The 22,476-nt window shown below is 43.9% G+C and overlaps 1 protein-coding gene across 2 annotated transcripts in view; it reads left to right on the top strand.

Annotated features, from left to right (window-relative positions):
• Window positions 1-22,476, top strand: part of LOC119175883 (uncharacterized) — a 766,025-nt gene that overhangs the window by 451,131 nt on the left and 292,418 nt on the right. For both annotated transcript variants that reach the window (XM_075876430.1, XM_075876431.1), the window contains one exon: window positions 17,226-17,467. In XM_075876430.1, the coding sequence (XP_075732545.1) occupies window positions 17,226-17,467 (242 nt within the window). The remainder of the gene's footprint in view (window positions 1-17,225; window positions 17,468-22,476) is intronic.

Here is a 22,476-nt window from a genome sequence, read left to right as displayed (position 1 = left end):
CGTGCTCAATAACTGCAGCGCTTCATGCCGATCTACAGACGATGTCGGCCGAAGCAGCGATCCCGAAATGAACTCTTATCACACTGCTACATTCATCCACATACCCTGAGATCTTCAAAATGGTGATTTTTATCTGCAGTAACGTATCATACAATGAAAACTGTTTTCTGTAACGAGTGATGTGCTAGCCAAACTGACAGTATACCCCCGAGCAGCATGAAATCATTGCAGATCATTTCAGTGCGATAAAATTAGTTTCCTTACCGTTCATGGCTTTCGTAGCTTGTCACCGGTACAGTGATGGTTAGCATAAACAAAAAAAACAACTTTTAAGGCACTGAAATTACACTGAGAGGTGCTTTTTTCAACAAAGCAGTACAAAAATGTGCACTTGCCGCTGCTTCAGTGTACTAGAAGGGGGCAGTGGAGGGAACGAGGCGGCCGCGCTGCATCTCGGCTGATTCTCCGGTGGGTGACAGTAGCGGCGGCGCTGTAGTCCTATGGTACTGAAGATCTCAGAAGCGTCTGAATTGGGAGAGCGTGCGCCGTAGCCCGCCAAAGCGTGCAATTTCTCGTTTTTAGCGCGTTTAAATTGTTTCTGAGCCTTTATCAGTGTATTCTAACCTACTAAGCGCCACAGAGCACGAGTGAATATGCAGGTACGCTAAAATTGCGTCGATACATTCACTGTTTTAAGAGCCTGCCGACCCCTCCCTCCCCCCATATGTCAATAAGAATTTGCACGGATCCACCCAGCTTCTCACTCAAGCAGCGCTTTGAACTGCGCTACATCATAAATAGCTACTGGAGAACTAGAAAGAGAGGAGAAGTGTCAAAACTGCGATTAAATCATACGCTCGTTTGGTCGGCAGTCTGTACGACATCCACATGTATATAGTGGTGAACGTAAGGATGTTTTGTAGCTAGACGCAAAAAGCTGCCTTTCTTAACCTAATCTTATTACAAGACACAGGAGCGGCTTTTGTGCCTGTGACAAATTCTACAGAAGTATAGAACAGTAGTAATAAAATGAAATTGTGAGCGCGGTTTCGCAGGTTCCATGCACCGCAGCGTTTTGATAAAGCCCGAATGCGAGAACGTGCATACGCTTACGCTTAGATATGTGTCTATGTAAAACGAGGGATACTCGTCGGGAGGTGTTTCAGTGGTAATGCTTTTCACAAAACACGGTGCAATTATTTCGTCCAGTGGCGTTTGAGAGAGCAAACAAAGCAAGGGACGTCTATACGAGTCTTGAAGTCAAGATACGTTACCACACGCGTGAAAAGGACGGGGAAAAAAGAGAGAGAGGCTCTCGTTTCGTCTTCGGGAAAGCCTGAAATCGAAGAGATAGATGTTAAAGACAATTTTCTGGCCCAGCGAACTTCAGGGAAAGTTTCCGCAAAGCAGCGTCGGATGCTTGGAGAGCATACAAAAGTGGAGAACGCGTTTTATGGGGGCGACAGCGATACAGAAAGCGAGTTGAAGTGTGACTGTATTTAGATGTGAGAATCAACTAGGACAGTTGTGTGTTAATGAGCTGAATCTTTCTTAAACAACGGTAATAGAAAAAAACTGAGTATTCATTTTGTGAAAGTGACACTATAGTGACAATTAATTCAGAATAGTTGATTAGCGTTGTCATACGCCGATATATCTTCATTTTTTTATTTATATTGGGCAAACTATGGGAAGGTAGCCTACATTAGAGCCGACTAACCGAACATCACGACAGCAATGTACTAGATAAATAGTGCACGGTTATACAGCCACACTTGGTGGTTTCTACCTTCTAGTAACCTTGGGCAAACGCATTCTAATCTTTTTTTTTTCTATTTTTGACAAAGTTTCAGTGGACGTTTTGCATTTGGCGTCATTCGAAGAATCGACGATATATTAGCAACAGGGTCAATGCTGCAGTGGCAAGCTCTCATCTCAAGCACTGCAACAGTGGACCACAGGGAAAAGCGAAGTGGAAAGGAGGCGCGTTGTCGATTTTTGCCAGAGCCACAGTTTGCAACCTATTCTTTATAAGCAAGCTGTGGTACGTCGTGCAGGTACTACAATGTTCAAGGACGAATGTGCAAAAGTTCGTCAGAATATTTGCTGTCTTTTTGTGGGCCTCAGGATGGGAACGCTGCAGCCGTACTAACTTGCTCCGAAGAGTAAAAGACGGGGGCTTGGGTTCGGTCACCTATTTCTACGGCAGCTAGTTAATAGGTTTTTGTTTTTTCGAGACGTCACTGATCCCATCCTGCGTACCCTATGTCAATTGCGACTAGGCAGACATCTGCCGGAATATGATGTGTCCACCGAAGAGTGTGTAGGAGGGATAGGGGGCTATTACAAAGAAACATTGTCTAGTATGAGATTTTTAAGTGTACGGTTTTCAAGAGAATACCTTTAGATTGTTAAACGAAAAGAACTGTATTTCGCTTTATGCGACATTGTCTTTCCTGAGCCGTTGTACAGGTCATTGTACAGCAAAGACCCAGGCAGAAACGTTTTGAAGAAAGTGAAGAAAATGTATGTGCAGCCTGGAGCAAAAAGTTGCATGCTGGTACATTGCCTATGAAAACTTTTTTGGAGGGTAAATGATGCTATTTGCCTTAGGGCACGCATTGCATAATGTGTAAGATCCCAGAAACCATAGACCATATGTTTTTATATTGCTGGGAAGTGGTTTATTTTTGGGATGTGCTATCTTGATGAGTAACTTCAACTGTCTTGATGAACTGTCTTGATGAGCAAACTTCAAAGTTTGCTCATCAAGACAGTTCCCATAAAACTGTCTGTTAGTCTGCTTGAAAAATATTCAGTTGACTGGTGGGAAAAGACTGTACACTAAGTATGTGAGGTGATGCTCCAGTGCACTACATGTATGTCTTGCTGCTGGCCTCGATTGCAATGTTCCTCAGCACATATGTGTAAACTCACAACTAATACTATGCCACTACAAGTTATGTCTCATTTACATGAAACAGGGACCACAATAAAAAACATAAGAACATTTACTTTGACACAGGTAAAAGATGTAAATACATTTCCATAAAGTTTTCACAGCTCCTCTGAGAATAGTAATAATGGTTATAAACACATTGTTACTTCCACTAATAAACCTGTTTTAAGATGCCAACTTCAATACTAGAGTAAACCAGTACCCTTGTAGGGCTAAACAATAGTACAGGCACCTAGAAAAGCATAAGTAAATGAAAGCTATAGTGACAAAAAACAAAATAAATGCTTTAAATTTTAATATCTGGAAAGATGCATAGTTAATAAATCATTTGCATAGTATACAATTACATTATGAACAAATTTATCCAAGCAAATACTATATAAAAAAGTTACATTTACACAGTAGAAACAGAGAAGTAGACTGTTCAAGGACAGACAGCCAGTGGGATAACATTACACAAGTACTAAAACCTAGTGCTAGATATACTATGAATAGTGATGATCCTCTTCCTTTCAAATGAAATAATCCACACAAAAGCACTTCCCAGAGCTTATACACACATGACATCATTGGTGCTATACAAATGAGTGTATACTGAAGGACTATATTGACTAAGCACAAGATTACCGCATCCATGGCTATACTTTTTGTATAGCCATGAGAATGGTAACTGTGTTTGCAAAGAATGCAAACACAGTTACCATTGCCGACCATGGATGCTGATTTCTATGACAGTGAAATGCAGAGACACGCAAGCGCTTTGATTAACGTGCATGTTAAAAACTTCAGCTCAAACTTATTTGCCCACTAGCACTACACCAGCCTTTACATTAGTGTCATAGTTTGGTATCTTCTACACAAAATTTAAATAATTTGGGATGCTCAAGCGCGAAAGGAACTGTTGAATAATGAACTGCTAAGAAGTGGAACTGCAGCTGCTCAGAATGTTACTATGTATACAATTCAAGCTGCTGCAGACATCACAATGTGCTCTTTCTTCTGTCGCGAGCTTTGAGCAGACGAACACAGTCACTGGCAGTGACTTTCTACATGTTGGTCTTCCGTGCTGCGTTCGTGATACACCGTACATGACCGTGGAGCACCTGATCCCGTGTTACTGCTGGAACATGGAAAAATACAGATCATCGTTACAACCATGCTACATGCAAAAGTGTACAGGTGTTAAATATGTGCTCATATTTACAGATGTCGTATTTTCAGAAGCCGATGACAAGTATGCAGAAAAAATAAAAAGAAAGGAAGTCTCAACACACACACACAAATAGTGAAGACTGAAAATATATTTTATTATTATACAAGTGCACAGCTGTGATGTTATATATGAATGTATAAAACTTCTGCCCGGCATACTAAGCCAATAAACTATCATCTATTTTGGCTTTACACAAGGAGCGAGAAGAAGACCACAAATAAATTCTCTAGGGAACGCAAGCTAGACTGCGTTACAAGACAACAGCTAATGTTCATAACTTCAAAGCTATCTAACATTGCCAGCTCACCATACAGCGTATAGGAGCAAATGGGCAGTCCAGAAGACACAAAACACTTGTGGATTATGAGTGTGCTTGTTACTCACATCTGTTATTCTACACGTAGAAAACCTTTCGAACATGCACTTCAGTGGGGTAAATAATCACACGCAACAAACACGAGGGGCTTCTATAGGTGTTCCAACACTCACCATCATTATTGATGTCTGTGTCTTGCCAGATGCATATGCTGTGTCCTGCACAGAACATTAAAGGAGAGCTCCATGACTTGGCTCGCATGAGTGCTAGCGGCATCGCACTACTGCTCAAGTAGGCTAGCCACAAAGATATGAGGAGCCATGGCTTTGGGGCACACCGAGCGTCACCTTTAGAGATCAACAATGCATACTTAGGTCAGGCAAAATTTGTAGAAAAAAATATATCGCTATGCAATCGTGGTGAACACGTTCGGCTGAAACACAACATGCCACAGCACTGAGAGAGAAAAAGCTACATCAAGCAAAAGATGCAATAACTGGCCTTACGTCGTCTGAGGCTTATGCAGTATGTCTATCTCATAGCAATTTGTGAACAGCCAGGCTATTTTCACCTACTTGCTATTTCATTCCAGAGCATTTTATCCACAGAGTGATTCAAAAGCTCGAGGGCTCAATATGGAATCAAAGTATTTGTTCTTGTTTAAAAGCACGAGCTGTTCAGAATCAGATTATTGGAGTTTCATTCTTAAGCTGTAAGCTTTCCCCATTCAACATTCTCAATTATCTCGCAATTTACTTCTATTAATGTTCAATAAGCATTACGTGTGAGAATAATGCAGGTATACACTGCAAGCAACCTTTCTTGGGTTTTCAATTTGTGCACAGTGAGTGGTGTTTATGTAATCGTATGTATTTAAAAAACTAACCTTGCAAACAGCCGTTAAGCAGTTTTGTGCCCTCGAAGCTCCCAGGCAGATCACAGTCCTTCCAGACGAGGATGCCACGCATGCTTCATGGCCACTTCCAGGTCCGCTGAATGATAACAGTCCCAGCAGTGACATAGACTTGCACATTTAGGGAGCACGTGTCTTTCCTAGTTTTGTGCAGGTGCTCCAAGTCACGAGGAGGCTTGATGTGCCAGTATGTGCAACCAATGCATCACAGGACCTTAACAAACTCTGTGATCTGTGAAGGGCCGAAGACGATATATTTATAACAATCACTAAAAGCACCCACTTCCAATTCTTATTTGACGGAGCCATCACTTCGTCAAAGTGATCAAATCTGCTATAATAACAATGAAACAAACTGAAGCCGCATGCAGGATTTACATACCACAATATATATGTGTCCTAGTGAAGTATAGTGCTACCACAGCGGCAATCGTCTATAGAACTAGTTTTTTAAAATAACATGAATTCCTCAAGTGCAACCTGCTCCAGGGAAAAAAATTCACATTAACTTTCCAACTATCTAACGTGGTAAATATACAGGCCCATCTTAATAATTAAATAAGAGCTCTATATAAAATCACAAAAAACTGCTGATGTATTTGCCCCCTCTTCATAATATATGTATGTATATAACAGTAGCAGTAAATTTTTCATTACATCTGTTGGGCTGAAAACGCTGCACACGTTATAGTACTACCTGAATAGCAACAAATTTAGTTCCACCAGGTCAAACCACCGATGGCATCATTTAGTAGCCGTCAATGTCATCAGAAACCAAGTGTGCTCTGGGGCCAACAGGCAAAGAACATCTGCAGACTGGAAGCTGCCGATGACATAGCAATGAATAGCTGGCCAGGCGTGCACGTCCATTCATGTAGTGTAACAACTGGCCATGAGCCGCTGGTGTCAAGGTTTTAGTGCTGTGCAAAGCGGTGGCCAGACCAACTCTAAAACCTGCAGTTAGCCGGTACTGGCCTGCAACTTTAGCCAAAGCAAGGGACTGGTGAAATCTTTGCTCTTTTCAAGGGCCAGAGGCAAACTTGACGTTCACGGGCTCTAGCTGGCACATAGAACTCTTAAGTTCTTAACGAAGAACAGTCTAGGCGCGCTACCAAAGCAACACGATCCACAACAGAATGTAGCATCTCGCAGCTCTGTTTCGTCACATCACGGTGCTCGGACTATGGTTATCACAAAAAGTAGAAGTGACAAGTTAACAAACAAAAACGCCAAGCCCCACCACCACAACTTCACATGGTACAAGTCATCAAAGCTGTCTTTCAATTTTCGGTCACACGAGCACAGCCTCTTCACAATTCTTGGAAACGTCAACACAGCACCACTGTTCACAACGAACATCGTTTCACTCCTGAACACTAGATTGCTCACAAGCAAATAGAAGCGTACGGGCTAACCAGTGGCGAATCAAGAATCGAACACAGCACGTAGTTCATACGTTTCCGTACGTACTTGGGATCACTCAAGTAACGTGCCAAAACGCTGTCAATCGGAAATGTCGCACAGCACCCCACTGAAGACTGGAAAGTGAAGCGATTGAACTGTTACCAGTGCACAAACACACATCGCAGCCTTCTCGAGTGCTAGTTGTCGTTGATGCACAGGCGCCGAGCTATGGCCACCATAGCCGAGCTCACTTGATAAACACACAGAGGCACAGGCTTCGCTACGCGTCACCGTACACCGATACACTGCCGTTGGTTTTCACACCACCGAATAGCACCGAAAAAGCAGCGTAAATCACGATACATCCAGTCGAACGCTGAAGAAACTCAAGCGAGAGGTGTACTGACCAATACTATAGTGGCTATACTGGCTATACTGGCTATACTAGAATATACTGACTGGTGTGCCGTTCAGCAGCTCTTTTCAATGGAGGAGGGTGGCAGAGATTTGGATGAATGCCCGCGGGGGCCGCGAGGGGTGCTGCCGAGCGTGTGGGTGCTCACCACATGGGTCGTCTGCTTTGCACAGCCGATTTGCAGGGGTCGCGTGGATTTCTGTGTTCGTGTTTTCAGTGCTATTACCGGGTTGTGCGTTTGTTGTTCGCGTCATTAAAGGGTGAGTGAGAAGTTGTCGTGTTTCTGTGCCTTTCACAACGGGAAGTATGAGGTGAATGATAGAATGACGAAGTCAATGTGGTCGAAGGAAAGGACCTGCTCTGTACCGTTCTCTACAACTGGTTACCGTTCAAACAAACAGCAATTATCATTTTTCACAGCCCCAGCAGATGAAGCACTTCTCGCGGAATGGGAAAGAAAGATAATTAGGGCGGAAAGGAAACTGACACTAACTGCTGTGGTTTGTGGGAAACACTTTGATGAGAGTTTTATCGAGCGCGCCTTCACCATCACTATGAACGGCGTCGTCAACAAGATCCCCCGCGACAAACCGCGCCTCAAATATGATGCGGAGGCCACCATATTGCCTGAATATCTTAAGCACCTTGTCCCGAAATTGCCAACAAAACGAAAAACAAGAAATGTTTGCCTTCAGCATGCAGACATGCCAGCAAAGCGCCGCAGCGCTAATGCCTCGGAAGTGATTTCTGCCATTAAATAATCTTGTGCTGAGAATAATTCTTCTGTTCCTGAAAAGTGCGCCGCACCCCATGGATCAGAAGCAGAAAACGTACAAAACACTGAAGCTCGATCAGCACCCCCAATGCACCTATCCACATCCATTCTGAAACCTCAATATTTTTGTCAAAGTGCCGTCTCTGCCAGCAGTAACAGTAGTGTATGCGTGCTGTGAATGTGAAGGGAGTAATTTCTCTCCTGTTCATAAAAAACGGTATACTTTGAAAAAGTTTTGTCCGAACGGCAATCAGTAGTCGCAATGGTATATCTAAGAGGACGAGAGAAATCAAAGCAAATACTCACGCGTAGTGATGAGGCTGAAGCTCTCATCAAAAAAAAAAAATCACTGCATTTCAAGCTGCTTGAAGATAATTATGGGGCGAAGCTTTCGGAGGTGATTATTGTGATTAAAGTTGAGATAGTACTGAGACTGTGGTTGTGATACCTATATATTTTTTTACTCAAAGAGATAGTGCTGAGACCGATTGTGATATAGCGGTGATTCTTCTTTATAGCTGATATGAGGTTTCGAGTTCCAGGTTACGTTTTGACTTCATAATCACAGCTTCATTAGCTATTGTCCCTGGTGTAGAATTTTCTTGTCAGTATTGCCGCCTTGCATCCGCTTCAAGTTGTCTCAACTGCGCGTCAGCTTGGCGTTTTTCCCGCTTAGCCTTTGTTTCCTCAGCCCTAGTCTGTGGTGTAGAACTTTGTTGTCGCCGTCGCAGCTTTGCATCCGCTTCCTTCTCTTTTGTCTCCACGGTAGCTTCCCGTCGATGGCGACGCTGATACTCAGCACGTCGCCCTTTACTGCGTTCGTCTTCGTTCATATGAGAGAAGAGAATGCGTGGTATGGAACGTGGTTATATATATATATATATATAGCGTTGACAGCAGCGCCATCACATCTACAATTAACCACAGCGCCCTCTGTTGCTTATAAGTTCAAGGTTACATGCAAAACGGTTACCACCAACACCCTCTGTTGCTCATAAGTTGAAGGTTACGTGGGAAATGGTTCAAAAATGTCAGACAGATGAAGACGTGTTACGGACAGACGGGAGATGGCGGACATCGTGAGGTCTTAAGAAGCTTCGCCCCTAAAACTTTCAGTGACAGCTATTTGTGGTGGTTGTGACTTAAAGCCAGTTTTTATCGAAACACAACTTATTTCGAAACATGTTTTTTTTCTGAAAAATATTTGTTGACAGCGCAGTCTCACAAAAAAAAACCTTGCCTTTTTTGCAAATACGTGGGTTCTGGATCAAAACCAGGCCTGCAAGAAAAAGAAAAAAGGCAAAGCAAAACGCAAGAGATGATGCCGGAAACCAGCACTGTAAGAACATTTTCCGCAATTTGTTGAGAATCAAGAAAAGACTCGCGAAAGCAGAAGAGCAGTTGTCTCGTATGAAAGTGCGAAATGAGGCATTCGAAAGTAATATTTGGTCTCTTTTCCCAAAACAACGACTAGCTGTCAAGAGGTGCTTCGTTGCCGCATGATGAAAGACGCATAAAGGCATGCAGTACAATGATGAGTGGATTGTGGAATGCATAAGGATGAAGATGCGAAGCCCGAAGTTGCATGAAAACCTCCGCTAAGAAGTCATCATGGTACTGCCTGGGAGAACTTGTCTGTGAAGGTACGTACCTGCAGCGTTTCGAGGGTGACATTTAGGTTCAGTGCCAATATTTTTAATGATTTGACTGAGCTACATGGGCTGACATAAGCTAAAGAGAAGCTTGTGCAAGTGCGCAAACTATTCGAGGCAGGGAATGCTAGCCCTGCCTCGAAGGCACGCCGTGGCAGGGCTAGCATCGAAGGCACGCCGTGGCCGTGCACCGCGAGTAGAAGACATTAACAGCTTTCACTTTATAAATTCAGCCAACGTCATGTATGGCAGCACTATTGCGTTTACTTGAATGAAATAAATCAGCCTATGGTTGCTTCGCCGAACAAAAAAATATTCCGCTTCTAGCATCAAAACGGGCCGCGGCTCCCTTGTCGATGCTGTGGAAACACAGCGGGCTATGAGAAGCGAGTGGCGCCACGGCACTGACAACGGCGAGTGTTTTCACGTCATAAATTCAGCAACTGTACAGACAACATGATCGGTCGTGCGTCTTTTACGGTTTCATTCCGCCACGCGGCCGACGCAGCATCCGGCCACTGTGTCCGTGTTCCGCGTGAAACTCACCGGTGTCAGAATTCTGCGACCATGGTGACTTTGAGAACGGTGCAAGTGACACTTGAACGCCGTTGCTGTTACTTTGAGATTACATGCAATGCTGGGGGAGAAAATATGAAGCGGGACACTAAAGGTGTTTTAATATGCACATGCAAGTTGTTACTGTACACACACAACATGAAACTACATTTGTGCACATGGTCCTCATTGCGTCTTGCTGGACTCAACAGCGTCGTCCGTTGTCACAAGCGGGAGCACTGCCCAATCGTCACTGACCTACAAGGCATTCGTCGTCGTTCCGCTTCATCATGGTGCCCAACGCAATTTCGCTGAACACTAATTGCTTCATCCGCGTCATCCGCCGCATGACTCATGGATATGCACTCGTTCTACGCACTGTTGAAACCCCGTGATGGACGAGGATTTGTAAACGTTGCTAAGAGTACAGTAACTGCCAGGAGAACACTGTGTAACCAATAACGTGGTTCAGAGCGCGGATATTGTCCGCCACGGCTCAGCACGAGACCTGGGGAGGCACACATGGCGCCGCCAGACGTGGCCGCTCGCTGCTAGACCAGCTCCACTGCGCAACACGCAACCATAACAACGCCGCCATTGTGCCCAGTGAATATGGCCGCCATGATGTCATTTCCGCCACACTTTTCACGTAGCATGCCAGCTGGGCATGCCCTCTCCTACTTTTCCTTCCTCCGTGCGCTATACCAATACGCTGTTTACGACGCCATGTTGTTTTTGACAACTGAGAACTCTTAGAAAGTACTTGTGCATTTTTCACAGCACGACAAATTCTGGTCTTATGTGCCATAGAGTTTCCTAAAACTATTAGAAAACTCTATGTTATGAGCGAGGAGAGTGATATGACAAACACGACAGGCGTTCCAGATGAAAAAAGTGTTTTGGGAACGTCATGGAGTGAGCTGATGTTGAGAGTATTGCTTCACAACCAATCACAAGCTGCGCCTGTCGGCTAAGCCATCGTCTGCTCGCGCTTGTCGTCAGCTTTGATCGGAGCATGCGACGGGGGTTTCGCCTTCGCAACGCAATTATTCCTAGGTCAAGTGGTCACTGCGTCACACAAAATACATGTCAGTGGCTTGCTCTGCCTTTGAACAATATTCGTGCGCCAAGTTAAACGGCTGGTAATTGTCGCAGGGACGAACTCAGCCAAGGTTTGCTCCAGAATTGTGAGGGTTTGCACATTTCCGATGTCATTTAAAATGACTAGCGTCATTTTATCTCAACTGCTTGCCGTAATATCACGACCCATATTGGTTTCTAAATACTGAAGGTGCAAACGCTTGATTTTTTTGTAGTTCCATGCGTAATCACGCACACCCCTAATATGATTCAGTTTACAAAGTACACGCCCGTTCCAGATCGTCCCAGAGTGTATCGACAGCTTTATTTCAGCGATCACACCCATTGGACAGTTAGAGCCAATCGAAGTACACTAAAGCACAACCACAGAATAGGCTTTAGAACCGCTAACTGAAGAGTTCCGCTCACTTTTATTTCCAATAGCGTGCAAGGAATGGGCTTCTATTAACCTATTTGATAGTAGTTTCTACCTATGAGGCAAGGAGCTCGAGTTGTACTTTAAATTGGATGAGGTGGGGCGCAATACAACAACATGGCAAATATGGTTGATGATACGCCATGCCACGTTCTAATGCACCGACCATTCACGTAGCACATTGGTTTTCATCCAACCACAAATCTTTACATGTATGATTTTACGCTATTGACGCCCAATAGGATTCCTCACTTACTGCTACTCTGAACTTATTGCGCGACGGTGGTTGTCAATACCATCCACTGCGTACAAGGGAAACAACGCACGAAACTTAAAGCGCCGAAATATATAAAAACGCACACCAGCAGTCATCAGGCAGCCCCACATGGGCGTGAATTAACTCAAAACCAGCCAGGGCACTAAAGTATAGCACCGCGGCAGCAGATTCTAAGTAGCCACATTGTTTCTAAGAGTGGTCCAGATCACTCTCAGGATTTTTTTTTAGCCACGCTGTCTTTACGCAAAAATTTGCTTCGTGAATCCACTTACGGGAACTTTTCGGTGACGTAAGCAAATATAGCAACTGCATCACGATCGCTGACATGTTCCCGGGCAGTCACAGCGCGCTTTATTGCAGCGGCCAATGTGACAACGATGACCTCTTACGACTTTTTTTTTCGTTTTGTGAATTGACTTACGCAACAAAATTTATCTTGCACAAAATTTTTTTAGTAATTGAGTTTTGTGAATCCGGCCCAGTATTTCTTCTGATGGTTTCCTGGCTATGCATTGCAAGACGTGAATGGCCATGCACCGAGCCTATCCGGACCATGCAAATAAGGGTTTCTTTCTCGCTCTCTCTCTCTCTCTTTCCGAGCTCAAACAGCTCCGCTGTTGTAGCTGAAGTTCTTCCTGCACGTCGACAGCGTGATCATGACTAGTTCGCCAAGAGTGCCATATCGTAATGTCGTATTTTATTTTTCCTTATATTTGCGTTCACTGAGCAGTATGCACTAATGGCACCAGGTACTCTACTATGGGAGAGCTGAAAGCCGTCCCGTGGGCCTCACAGGCCGTGTAAAAAAAAAAAAAGGCTCCGAAAGAGCACAGAATAATAGAAAAATACAGGTACAGTAGTGGTTAAAAATTTTGGCATTCAATATTTGACATCATAAAAGTACCCGCTTAGCGATTCTGGTTTTGCGTGTAAGAAATCAACGCAGTAATCAACTATATTTCAGGAATGTTACACAAGTACTTCGGAGAAAATATATTACCGGTCAGAGAAGCAATCTTTTATTTCAGAATATACCCAATACTCATATTGATTGAACTATGCAAAGTCACCAACTTGAAATAAACATTGTCTTTTCAAAAATTCTTTTTCATAGCCTTGACACTGTACTCATCGTCATAGCTGACCAACAAGTGTTGTGGGGTAGGAAAAACTCGTGAGTTATTAAATATCAACAAAAACTGTAGTAATTTGTCTATGATGTTTCAGTTTTATAAATATACACTTCTTTAAAATGAATTTGAAAGACTTTTTTTTGTTCGCTTCGCGTGCTGCCATGGTGGCGCCACCACTCGGCTTGCCGCTCGACTAGTACGGAGAACGCGGTTTCACACTTTCCCAACCTCCCTTAGGATCCCATGCATTCTTAATCCAACTTGCGCATTCATTGTGAAAAAAAAAAAAAAGACTTGTCGTTGCTTTCATCGCCTTGGCGTGCCCTGATTCAACCCGTCTTTCTACTTTTTTTTTCATTTCTTTCGGTTGACGCTGGAGCACACTCTCTACAGATGGCAGCGTTCCCAAAAAGACCAGCGTCTCGTCGCTTTCGTCTCGGTCGCGTCTTCCATGGACATTGCAACGTTAAAATTGTGTAACCGTCGTGGCCACACATCGGACGATAAGGCCTGATTTCGCTCAGTTGCAATCGCATCAGCGAAAATGCTTCAGACGTGCACTATCGTTTGTTGGTCGCTGAGCAGGAAGGCTTCCTATACGAGACCGCGATTTTCCTTGACAGTCAGTTGTGTGTGTAGCTCTCGGCATCATGGAAGTTTGTTGGCCCGATGAGAAAAACAGGGGCTACATCTTGGGTACCGCTGGTACGACGGCAACTTTTGTGACGTTACTGTACGTACGCGCACAATTGTGCTACAGTTGAAGCACCACGCTTAGCCGTGCGCGTCTACTTGGCACCAGTGTGTGGTAACAAGTGTGTTGTTATCGTTGTTGCGTTAGCTAATGCCGAATTGCAATCGGAATGCTCTTTTTCCAAATGGAGTGAGGCTCTAAGTATTTTTGCTATATGCTCGCTATTCCACAAACATTATTTATAGAAACCCATGTCATGTGGATTTTCACCGACAAGAGGAGAATCCAGCATACTATAGGCCTCCGCATTTCCCATTTAAATCTGAGTAATGCCACGCGTGCGAGTTTTGTGTGTAAACCTCAGTTTTACGACCTAAATTCGGAATGCATTTAATAGAGAATTGTGGCTTCAGCGCTGTTAGTGATTAGATTTTCAGAAGTACGTGATTGTATTCCAACTTCCTCAAAATTTTTCTAGGGTCTCTGAAAAAAAAAAACGGTGTTACTATACTATGCAAGGCTATGCTATGCTTCGAGCTGCTTGGCCCATACCGACTTTCTGTGCCACGTTCCAACCGAGTTTTGTTTTTACAACATCGGCCATCCACCGAGCCTAATCGGACCATCCAAATGAGCGTTTGTTTATCTCTCTCTCTCTCTCTTCGAGCTCAAACAGCTCTACTGTTACATTTTTTTTTCTGCACGTCGACAGCGTGATCTTGACAAGTTCTAAGCATCGCAGTCTGGGCAGTGTGGTAGCACTAATTACCGTGATAGCTTTGTTTTCCTGCCGCCATCGCCTCGGTAAAGAAGAAAGAATATTGGAAGAGGAGAAACTCCCAAGCCACGGCAGCGGGCGAGGGCGACGCGATGAAGTCATGAAGCAATGCGGTTTACGCCGCAGCTCGCAAGATGACGCTTTCGGCATCTTGCCATCTTTTTTATGCGCTTCCATAGAGGTGGTGCATAAAAATGACGATTGCTCTTCGATACTGTAAGATTTTTCAGATTTGTGTCCGTAGCATCTATTGGTGGACGTGATATATATTTTGGGGCCTGTTACTAATTGATATTGCCGAAATTAGAAGCCGCACAGCGCTTCAAACGAGCTGCTAAATGGTCCCTGAGCAGGCGACGTCGGCGCCTGCACATGTGAGCGCCTCTGGCTCCTCGCTCACATGTTGTGCGCGCGTGGCCTTGGGAGGCAAAGTTGCCAATAAGCGGCGATTCCTTTCGCGGTCTATTCCTCGGTGTCTGCGCGTGCTTTTCACGCCGTGACGAAGTAGGGTACTTTGAACATTTCACGAGTGGTTTTTCGGAATGCGGGAATAAGTGTGCTTTGCCGCACTCCACCAGCGGGTAGGTAATTGCCCTCAAAGTTTCTAGTGAGGTTGGAGGTGATGGCTTGCACCGTAGCAAGAAAAGATCGAGAGCGCACAGGGACATATACAGGCGGTGCTATTGGGGTGAGCTTGGTGGCGGTGAAGTTCTCCTGGGCAAAGCGAAACGACCAATGTTCTTACCTGGCTTTGTGCCGTCAATCTTTCCGTGCTTTCCCAACTGTCACACACACACACACACACACACACACACACACACACACACACACACACGCACGCACACGCACACGCACACGCACACACACACACACACACACACACACACACACACACACACACACACACACACACACAGGAAAACGTACTGGACCTTGCGTGAAGTCAGGGAAGCTCGTAAGGACAGATACTGTGGTGGCTCAAAGCAAATATCCTTGCTCATTGTATTTGCATCTTCTATTTATGGTCACTAACACCATAAATTTTTCACTCACACTCAACGACGGCGATGCCGGCATTTTTGCGACAACTAGCTCTCCAATGCTGTCGCGCTAAAATTTGGAGCCAGCGAGTACGCATCGGAACACATACATTTGGGCGTGAACGGCGTTTCGGCGTGGAGTCTTAGAATGAAGAATCAATGGATGGTGAAGTGGCCTTAAAAAAAAGCGCGGTCGGCGCCCGCGTTTTTTTTTTCTTTTCACCTCCGCTAGCCGAGTTGCAAGACAAAGGGCGCGTCATTGCTGTGCCTGATTTGGTGACGTATTCAGAACGTCCGTGCAAGCGCAGCTTCGTCTTCTTTATTCTCTGCCCTCCTCCGGTACTCTTTCTCCGTGGCCTCGGTATTGCTTCGAAGATCCTACCGCTATCACCAAAGTATCACTAAAGTATTTATTAAAGGAGCCCTGGAACAACCATGAGGTCTTAGTACAGGTGCACGCAAAAATAGAAAAAATAAAAATTGAGGGAAAGAGTGAAAGCGCACAGACAAAAAGGAGTCAGCTCGAGAGGCAAAAATTAAGACACAAGACGAGAATAATGGAATGGCAGGGAAATACAAAGTAGAATATACACTAATATGTGCAAGGCTTCTTGAAAAACGGAAAAGGGTTAGAATCTGCAAGTCATGAAAAACTACCTTAAGAGAGCGCAAAGCGGAGATAAAAACAATGAAAGCGGAGTGTGAAAAACATCAAGATCATGAGTGTCGACTTTGTATTCTGTGAGTGGTAGAGTGTTGAAAGAAGTTGGAAGATACATGCATTGCCATCACACAGTTTGCGGACCGCTATTGTCTCACCTGCACAAAAGAGCGATCGCCGCCGCCGCTGGGATGGAACCGACGTATTTCGGGTCATCAGCGGAGCACCGTAATGATTGAGCCGTCCCGGCGGCTACAGCAGCACTCGCAACCAACATGCAGAAGAGGCTGGGAAGGACACATTTGCGCTGGGGTGCTGGCTTACTCGCTTTGCGGAAGGTAAAGCTATAGTTCCCGATTGGTGTCGTATTTAGTTTTTTTTCTCACCCTTTTTCTGCCTCTTCGTCGCTTTGCGTAATACGGGCGTGCAAATTTACTCTACTGGATTCCTGAGAGACAAGAATAGAAGAAGCCAAGAGACCTCGCCAGACACTTCGGTGGTTTCACCCATTTCGGCACCGGGATATGATTCTCATCGACGACGTGACAGTCATATAGACGGTCTGGAGTCGAAACGTGGGATGTGGGCTGCGCAGTCGCTTATCCCAGCTAACCACGTCGTGTAGAGTGGCGCTTCCGTTAAATAAGCAGAACGCAGTATAGTTTTTAAAGTGTCCAGCCAATTAATTATACACCCACCGCAGAAATTCCTCCAAGTCAGGACCCTCGTGAATTTCTTCAAGTCGCCTTTGTTCGACGTTTACCCATTTCATTCATAGTCGTGTGTCTTTTCCTACGTATATTGAGTTTGCTCGCCCTGTTCCAGCTTATTGTTTGGAGAGGGTTTGGTTCTTTACCGCGATACCTTGGCGCAGCGAAATGACAAGCCTATTGCTCATTGTGGTCTACGCTGCACCGCGTGCAGGTGTTCCCTTGGAAAGTGCCCAGGGCCCCCGATCCGCCACCGGGCCGCTGGTGGTGGTCATGGCGGTCGGGCGTCCGCGACCCGGCGGCCGACGCCGAGCCGCCGTCCCGCGCCAGCCGGCCCAGCTTCCTGGCCATTTTGGCTGACGAGGGCGTCGACTTCCTGCTCAACATGCTCAACAATGCCATTACGCTGCACAAGCGCGTCGTCGGCACCCGCCACCACTGCACACCATCGCACCGGTACGGTTCCAGTAGCGCTGATTATTACCCGTTTTTTCACTAATATATATATATATATATATATATATATATATATATATATATATATATATATATATATATATATATATATATATATATATATATATATATATATATGTATTACTTATTAATACTGTCAACCCTCGCTTGAGGGTCATAACAGGGAGGGAGTACAATATGAGTACAAACAGAACACCTAAAAAAACCACTAAGCAATAAACACAGGAAAACAGAATGGGCAGTACTTCAACCATTACCAAAATAAGCATCAATTTCTCTGTCAAAAGTTTGCACATCTGTACTATTAATAACATGTTGGGGTAAAGAATTCCATTGTTCTATAGCATCCGGGAAAAATGACCACCGAAAGATGTCAGTGCGAGTGCTAAAAGGTTCAATGGGGGCATCATGATTCAATCTAGTGCTACGTTTTCCGGGAAGGCGTGTGTACTCGTCTTTAGGTATTTTGAATATCCCTTGGATTATACGAAATAATGTTTTAAGTTTTTGTTTCCGTCTTCGAATTTCCAGTGATTCTAAATTGCATGAATTTAGCATATCAGTTACTGAATCCCGCCTTCTATATCTAGAGCACACAAACCGAGCTGCACGCCTCTGAATACGTTCTAACTTGTTGACCAAGTGTTTCTGGTTAGGGCACTATATATATATATATATATTATATATATATATATATATATATATATATATATATATATATATATATATATAGAGAGAGAGAGAGAGAGAGAGAGAGATCTAACAGACAGTAATGCCAAGGAATGTATAGGGGAAGTTATTAGAACAAATGGAATGTAAATAAGAAGAAAGAAATGTGGGTGAAAAAATAACCAGCCCTGAGCAGGAATCGAACCTACGAAACTCCTACTTCTAAATTCACATATAAGCCCAAAAAAGTGGATGGAGGGAAGGCCGCTGTGATAGTTCAGTGGTTAGAGCATCGAACGGGTATTCGAAGGTCGCAGGTTCGGATCCTGCCCACGGCAAGTTATCTTTTCACCCACTTTTCTTTCTTCTCATTTACATTACAATTGGCATAATAACTTCCCCTATACCTTCCTTGGCGTTATTGTCGGTTAGATCTCATTATTATTGTGTAAAACACGAAAAAAACGAGCCCTTAAGTATACACTTGTTTCGCTTATATATATATATATATATATATATATATATATATATATATATATATATATATATATATATATATATATATATATATATATATATATATATATATATATATATATATATAAATATAATTATATATATATATATATATATATATATATATATATATATATATATATATATATATATATATATATATATATATATATATATATATATATATAAGGGAAAGAAGTGTATACCTAAGGGCTCGTTTTTCCGTGTTTTAACACAATAATAATGAGATATAACAGACAGTAATGCCAAGGAATGTACAGGGGAAGTTATTAAAACCAATGGAATGTAAGGTCGTAGGTTCGATTCCTGCTCACAGTTGGTAATTTTTTCATCCACTTTTCTTTCTTCTTATTTACATTCCATTGGTTTTAATAACTTCCCCTGTACATTCCTTGGCATTACTGTCTGTTATATCTCATTATATATATATATATATATATATATATATATATATATATATATATATATATATATATATATATATATATATATAAGCACAAGACCGAGTTCACTGGTGGAACATGGGAGAGCCCTTTTTCCTGCATGTAGTAGACGCAGTCAGGATGATAATGATGATGATATGGCTGATGCCGGTAGTTGTCAAGCCGTTTTCTCACGATACGGCTGTCTACTATGCAAACGGATATACATATTTAAGAATAGCCATACAGACAGATATCGACAAGAATGAGTTGTGTCGATTCACGTAGATACCATAGTGCTCTCAAACACGCGACGCGGCCCGCACCCGCCTATGACTGTCTTCGTCCTCATGACTTTGAGACTGAACTTTAGCGACTTTGTTAAATTGCGCTCATGTTTTTTTCCTTGCTTTGTTGCGATTGATAACTTTTTGGCTTGTTAGGCTACGCAGACGTTACTGGAATCGTACGTTTTTTTGTTTTTTTTTTCTATGAAGTGCTGCATGCTCTAGAACAAAACAGAATTTTCGCTAAAATCGTCATTAAGATTTTAGTCATTCTGCAGACCAGTATTGATAGGTTGTTCGAGACTTCTGAGACCAGATCTCCGTAAAGAAACCCTGGAACACTTTTCCAAGTAGCCGTAAAATGGAGTCATTGAAGAAGCTTATTGCCTTGCGAATTGGCCACGGCAAAAATTTTTAGAATCCGTCCAGCTGCCACCTAGGGGAAGGAGACAATTTTTTCACATCTTGCCGCTTTTTTTTCTTTATTAAAGTTATTTCCTCCTCCTCCATCCAATACAAGTGGAGTTACAAAGATTTGTCGCACGCCACAATTGAATTCCGTCCTCTCTTGTCCCGGCTCAAGCGCTCGAAGCTATGCAGGGACGAATGGCATGGGACAGAAGGTACGTCACTCATGCCTATAGTTAGCTCAAGCATTTCTCTCTCTCTCTTATGAGTGCGCGGATTTTCAGTGTGATTGCGCGCGAATGCTCGAACACGTTGCGGCCTCCCATAGCAGCCTTAGTAACTCTCCAGCATGCCATGCTCCAACCAACCAATGACATTAAACTTGCGCCTGTGACGCAATCTTTTTTCAATATAATGCATCATTTTCGAGAGAATAAAAAGTCATCTTTAGTTGACATTGAACATTTATCGGACATTCCAAGTCATGTTCTGTGCGATAATATTTGGCTCGCGTGTTCTCGGAAGCCTCGACTACCGATCGGAAGCGTTTTATTACCACTCTTAAGAACTGCTCTAGGGTCACTTTAAGAAATGATTCATATATGACATACGAGAGAGGCCTTCCTTCGCCCTCTCACTCTCTCGCTATTAATTTCTTCGCTGTGCAGGCCCGTACGGGATATTTTTTTTTACTGCGGCCGGCTAGATTTGTCGAGTTTGAGAGCTTTGCTACATAGTAGAGAGTAATAGCAGAGCGGGTCAGTGGGCTTAGCGGAGTAGTGGAGGGGTCAGTGGAGCGCAAGACAAAAGGAAGTATAATAGCCGAGTTAATGTTCCGCTTTTTCAACGGAGACAGCGGAGCGCATCGGTGCGCCACCTGTTGAACATGGTTGAAAATAGTGTCAATCGAGCAGAGGCTTTGCCTGAACAAACGTTGGCCTGAACAACGCCGCCTTTATTTCATTCAATGCTCTTCAACGGGAGCCATCGGTCCACCTTAGTTCAGAGAGTGGTCGTGATGCGGCACCACAGAAGGGGTAGGGCTAAGGTTCCTAGATAAAACAAGTTTCAAAGATAGCGTCACTCGTTGTTCTCGACGCCGTCCTCCTCATTCTCTCGCTTACTCCTCCTTTTCTCCGCCATCCGTGTCTGTAATTGGTCCATTCCTTGCACGTGATCTTGCATATGGCTGGTGGTGTTATTTATCATTATGCGAATTGTTATCATGCATGTATGGCTCCAGCTGGATTCTCGCCTTGACGAAAGACGAAATCACAGCCAGGACATAAACTTGCAAAGGAGGAGCGTTCCAGTTGGCGCCAAGTCCCCCAAGACCGCTTCGAGGTGCACGTTCAAAGCAACATCCGAGTTTTTCAACAATGCTGGGCTGCAGTAAAATAACAGAAAACGGTTTCACTCTCTTCAACTTACCTTGTGTTATCAGAAATGGTGCACACCGTGAAGTGCACCTACGAAACATTTCACGCGAACGCCTTCGTGCAACGCTGACCGCGTACGTCGACGCGGCTCTGCGAAGCGAGTTTGTTTGTCGGTTTTTTGTTGAAACGCCAGGAGTGCGTCTAACACGCGTAAAGTGCATGCCCGTTGTTACAAATAATTGTGCGTAGGCACGGATAGAGCAGCTGGAGAGTCTAAGGAACGCGCTTTCAGGAACATTTCACGCTTGACCAGTTCAAGCCACTTTCTTTAGAAAGCGGCATAAAAGAGTCGTAACGCAATGCCGGAACACCTCACAGGTGGAACTCTCACTTTTGTGAAATTCCGCGCATGGCATCAGAATTACCTGGCATCACAATTGTCAAAATGAGTGCATTTTTCTAGAAAAAAAAACTGTCACCGCAGTGCTGCTAGACAATCATTCATGCCAGTCTGGCCGCGGTTTCCACTTGTGCGTGCAAAAGCCGGCTGTAATCACTCGTCACAATGTCACGCACTGGATACGAGCAAGAAGCGCGTTCGCTGTGTCACAGCATGAAGAAAACACATTCACAGAACTGGAGGAATGTGGACACGAACTACGATGTACGATGCGAGACGCCATGACTAGTGGTAGGAAATATAGAACTGCACAACGTTGGCAGTTGAGTAACACACATTCCGCTTGCTCTTGTGTTGTACCGTTTGTATTCAAATATGTAACCGTTTTTTCTACTACTCATTTCCTTCCATTTTGTTCCAATTACGTCTCTGACCATAGCAACAGAACAAAAATAATCTCCTTTTTATGAAAGTTTTGAACCTTCTAGGGGGCGCTCCAGGAACATAATCGAGGAGGAAAGCGGAGGGTGTCGCTACTTCGGAAACTTGTTTTATCTAGGGACCTAAGGTAGGGCTGCTTGTATCACACCTGCTTCCGAGCGCAAACGCGATAGACGTGTGTCCCTCTTCAATATTATACGTTTGTCAGATTGGTTCCTTCATGCTCCTTCTTTGTGACTGGAAGCAATGCCACCGCCCCCTCACAGCGCTACTTATGCAGTGGCATAACCGTGACGCGTTCCCATAGTTTGCCCGCATAGCGCCACGATCTATCGAAAACACCTTATCACTTACAGAGCCATCGTGAACGCCAACATTGTGATAACGAGTAATGCAAGACGCTGTCCCACGGATCTGTACACAACTGAACAAATAATTACTTTAT

Source organism: Rhipicephalus microplus, chromosome X, assembly GCF_043290135.1.
Source record: "Rhipicephalus microplus isolate Deutch F79 chromosome X, USDA_Rmic, whole genome shotgun sequence".
Lineage (NCBI taxonomy): Eukaryota > Metazoa > Arthropoda > Arachnida > Ixodida > Ixodidae > Rhipicephalus > Rhipicephalus microplus.
The sequence above is the reverse complement of the archived record's forward strand: the minus strand, read 5'-3'. Positions and strand labels throughout refer to the sequence as shown.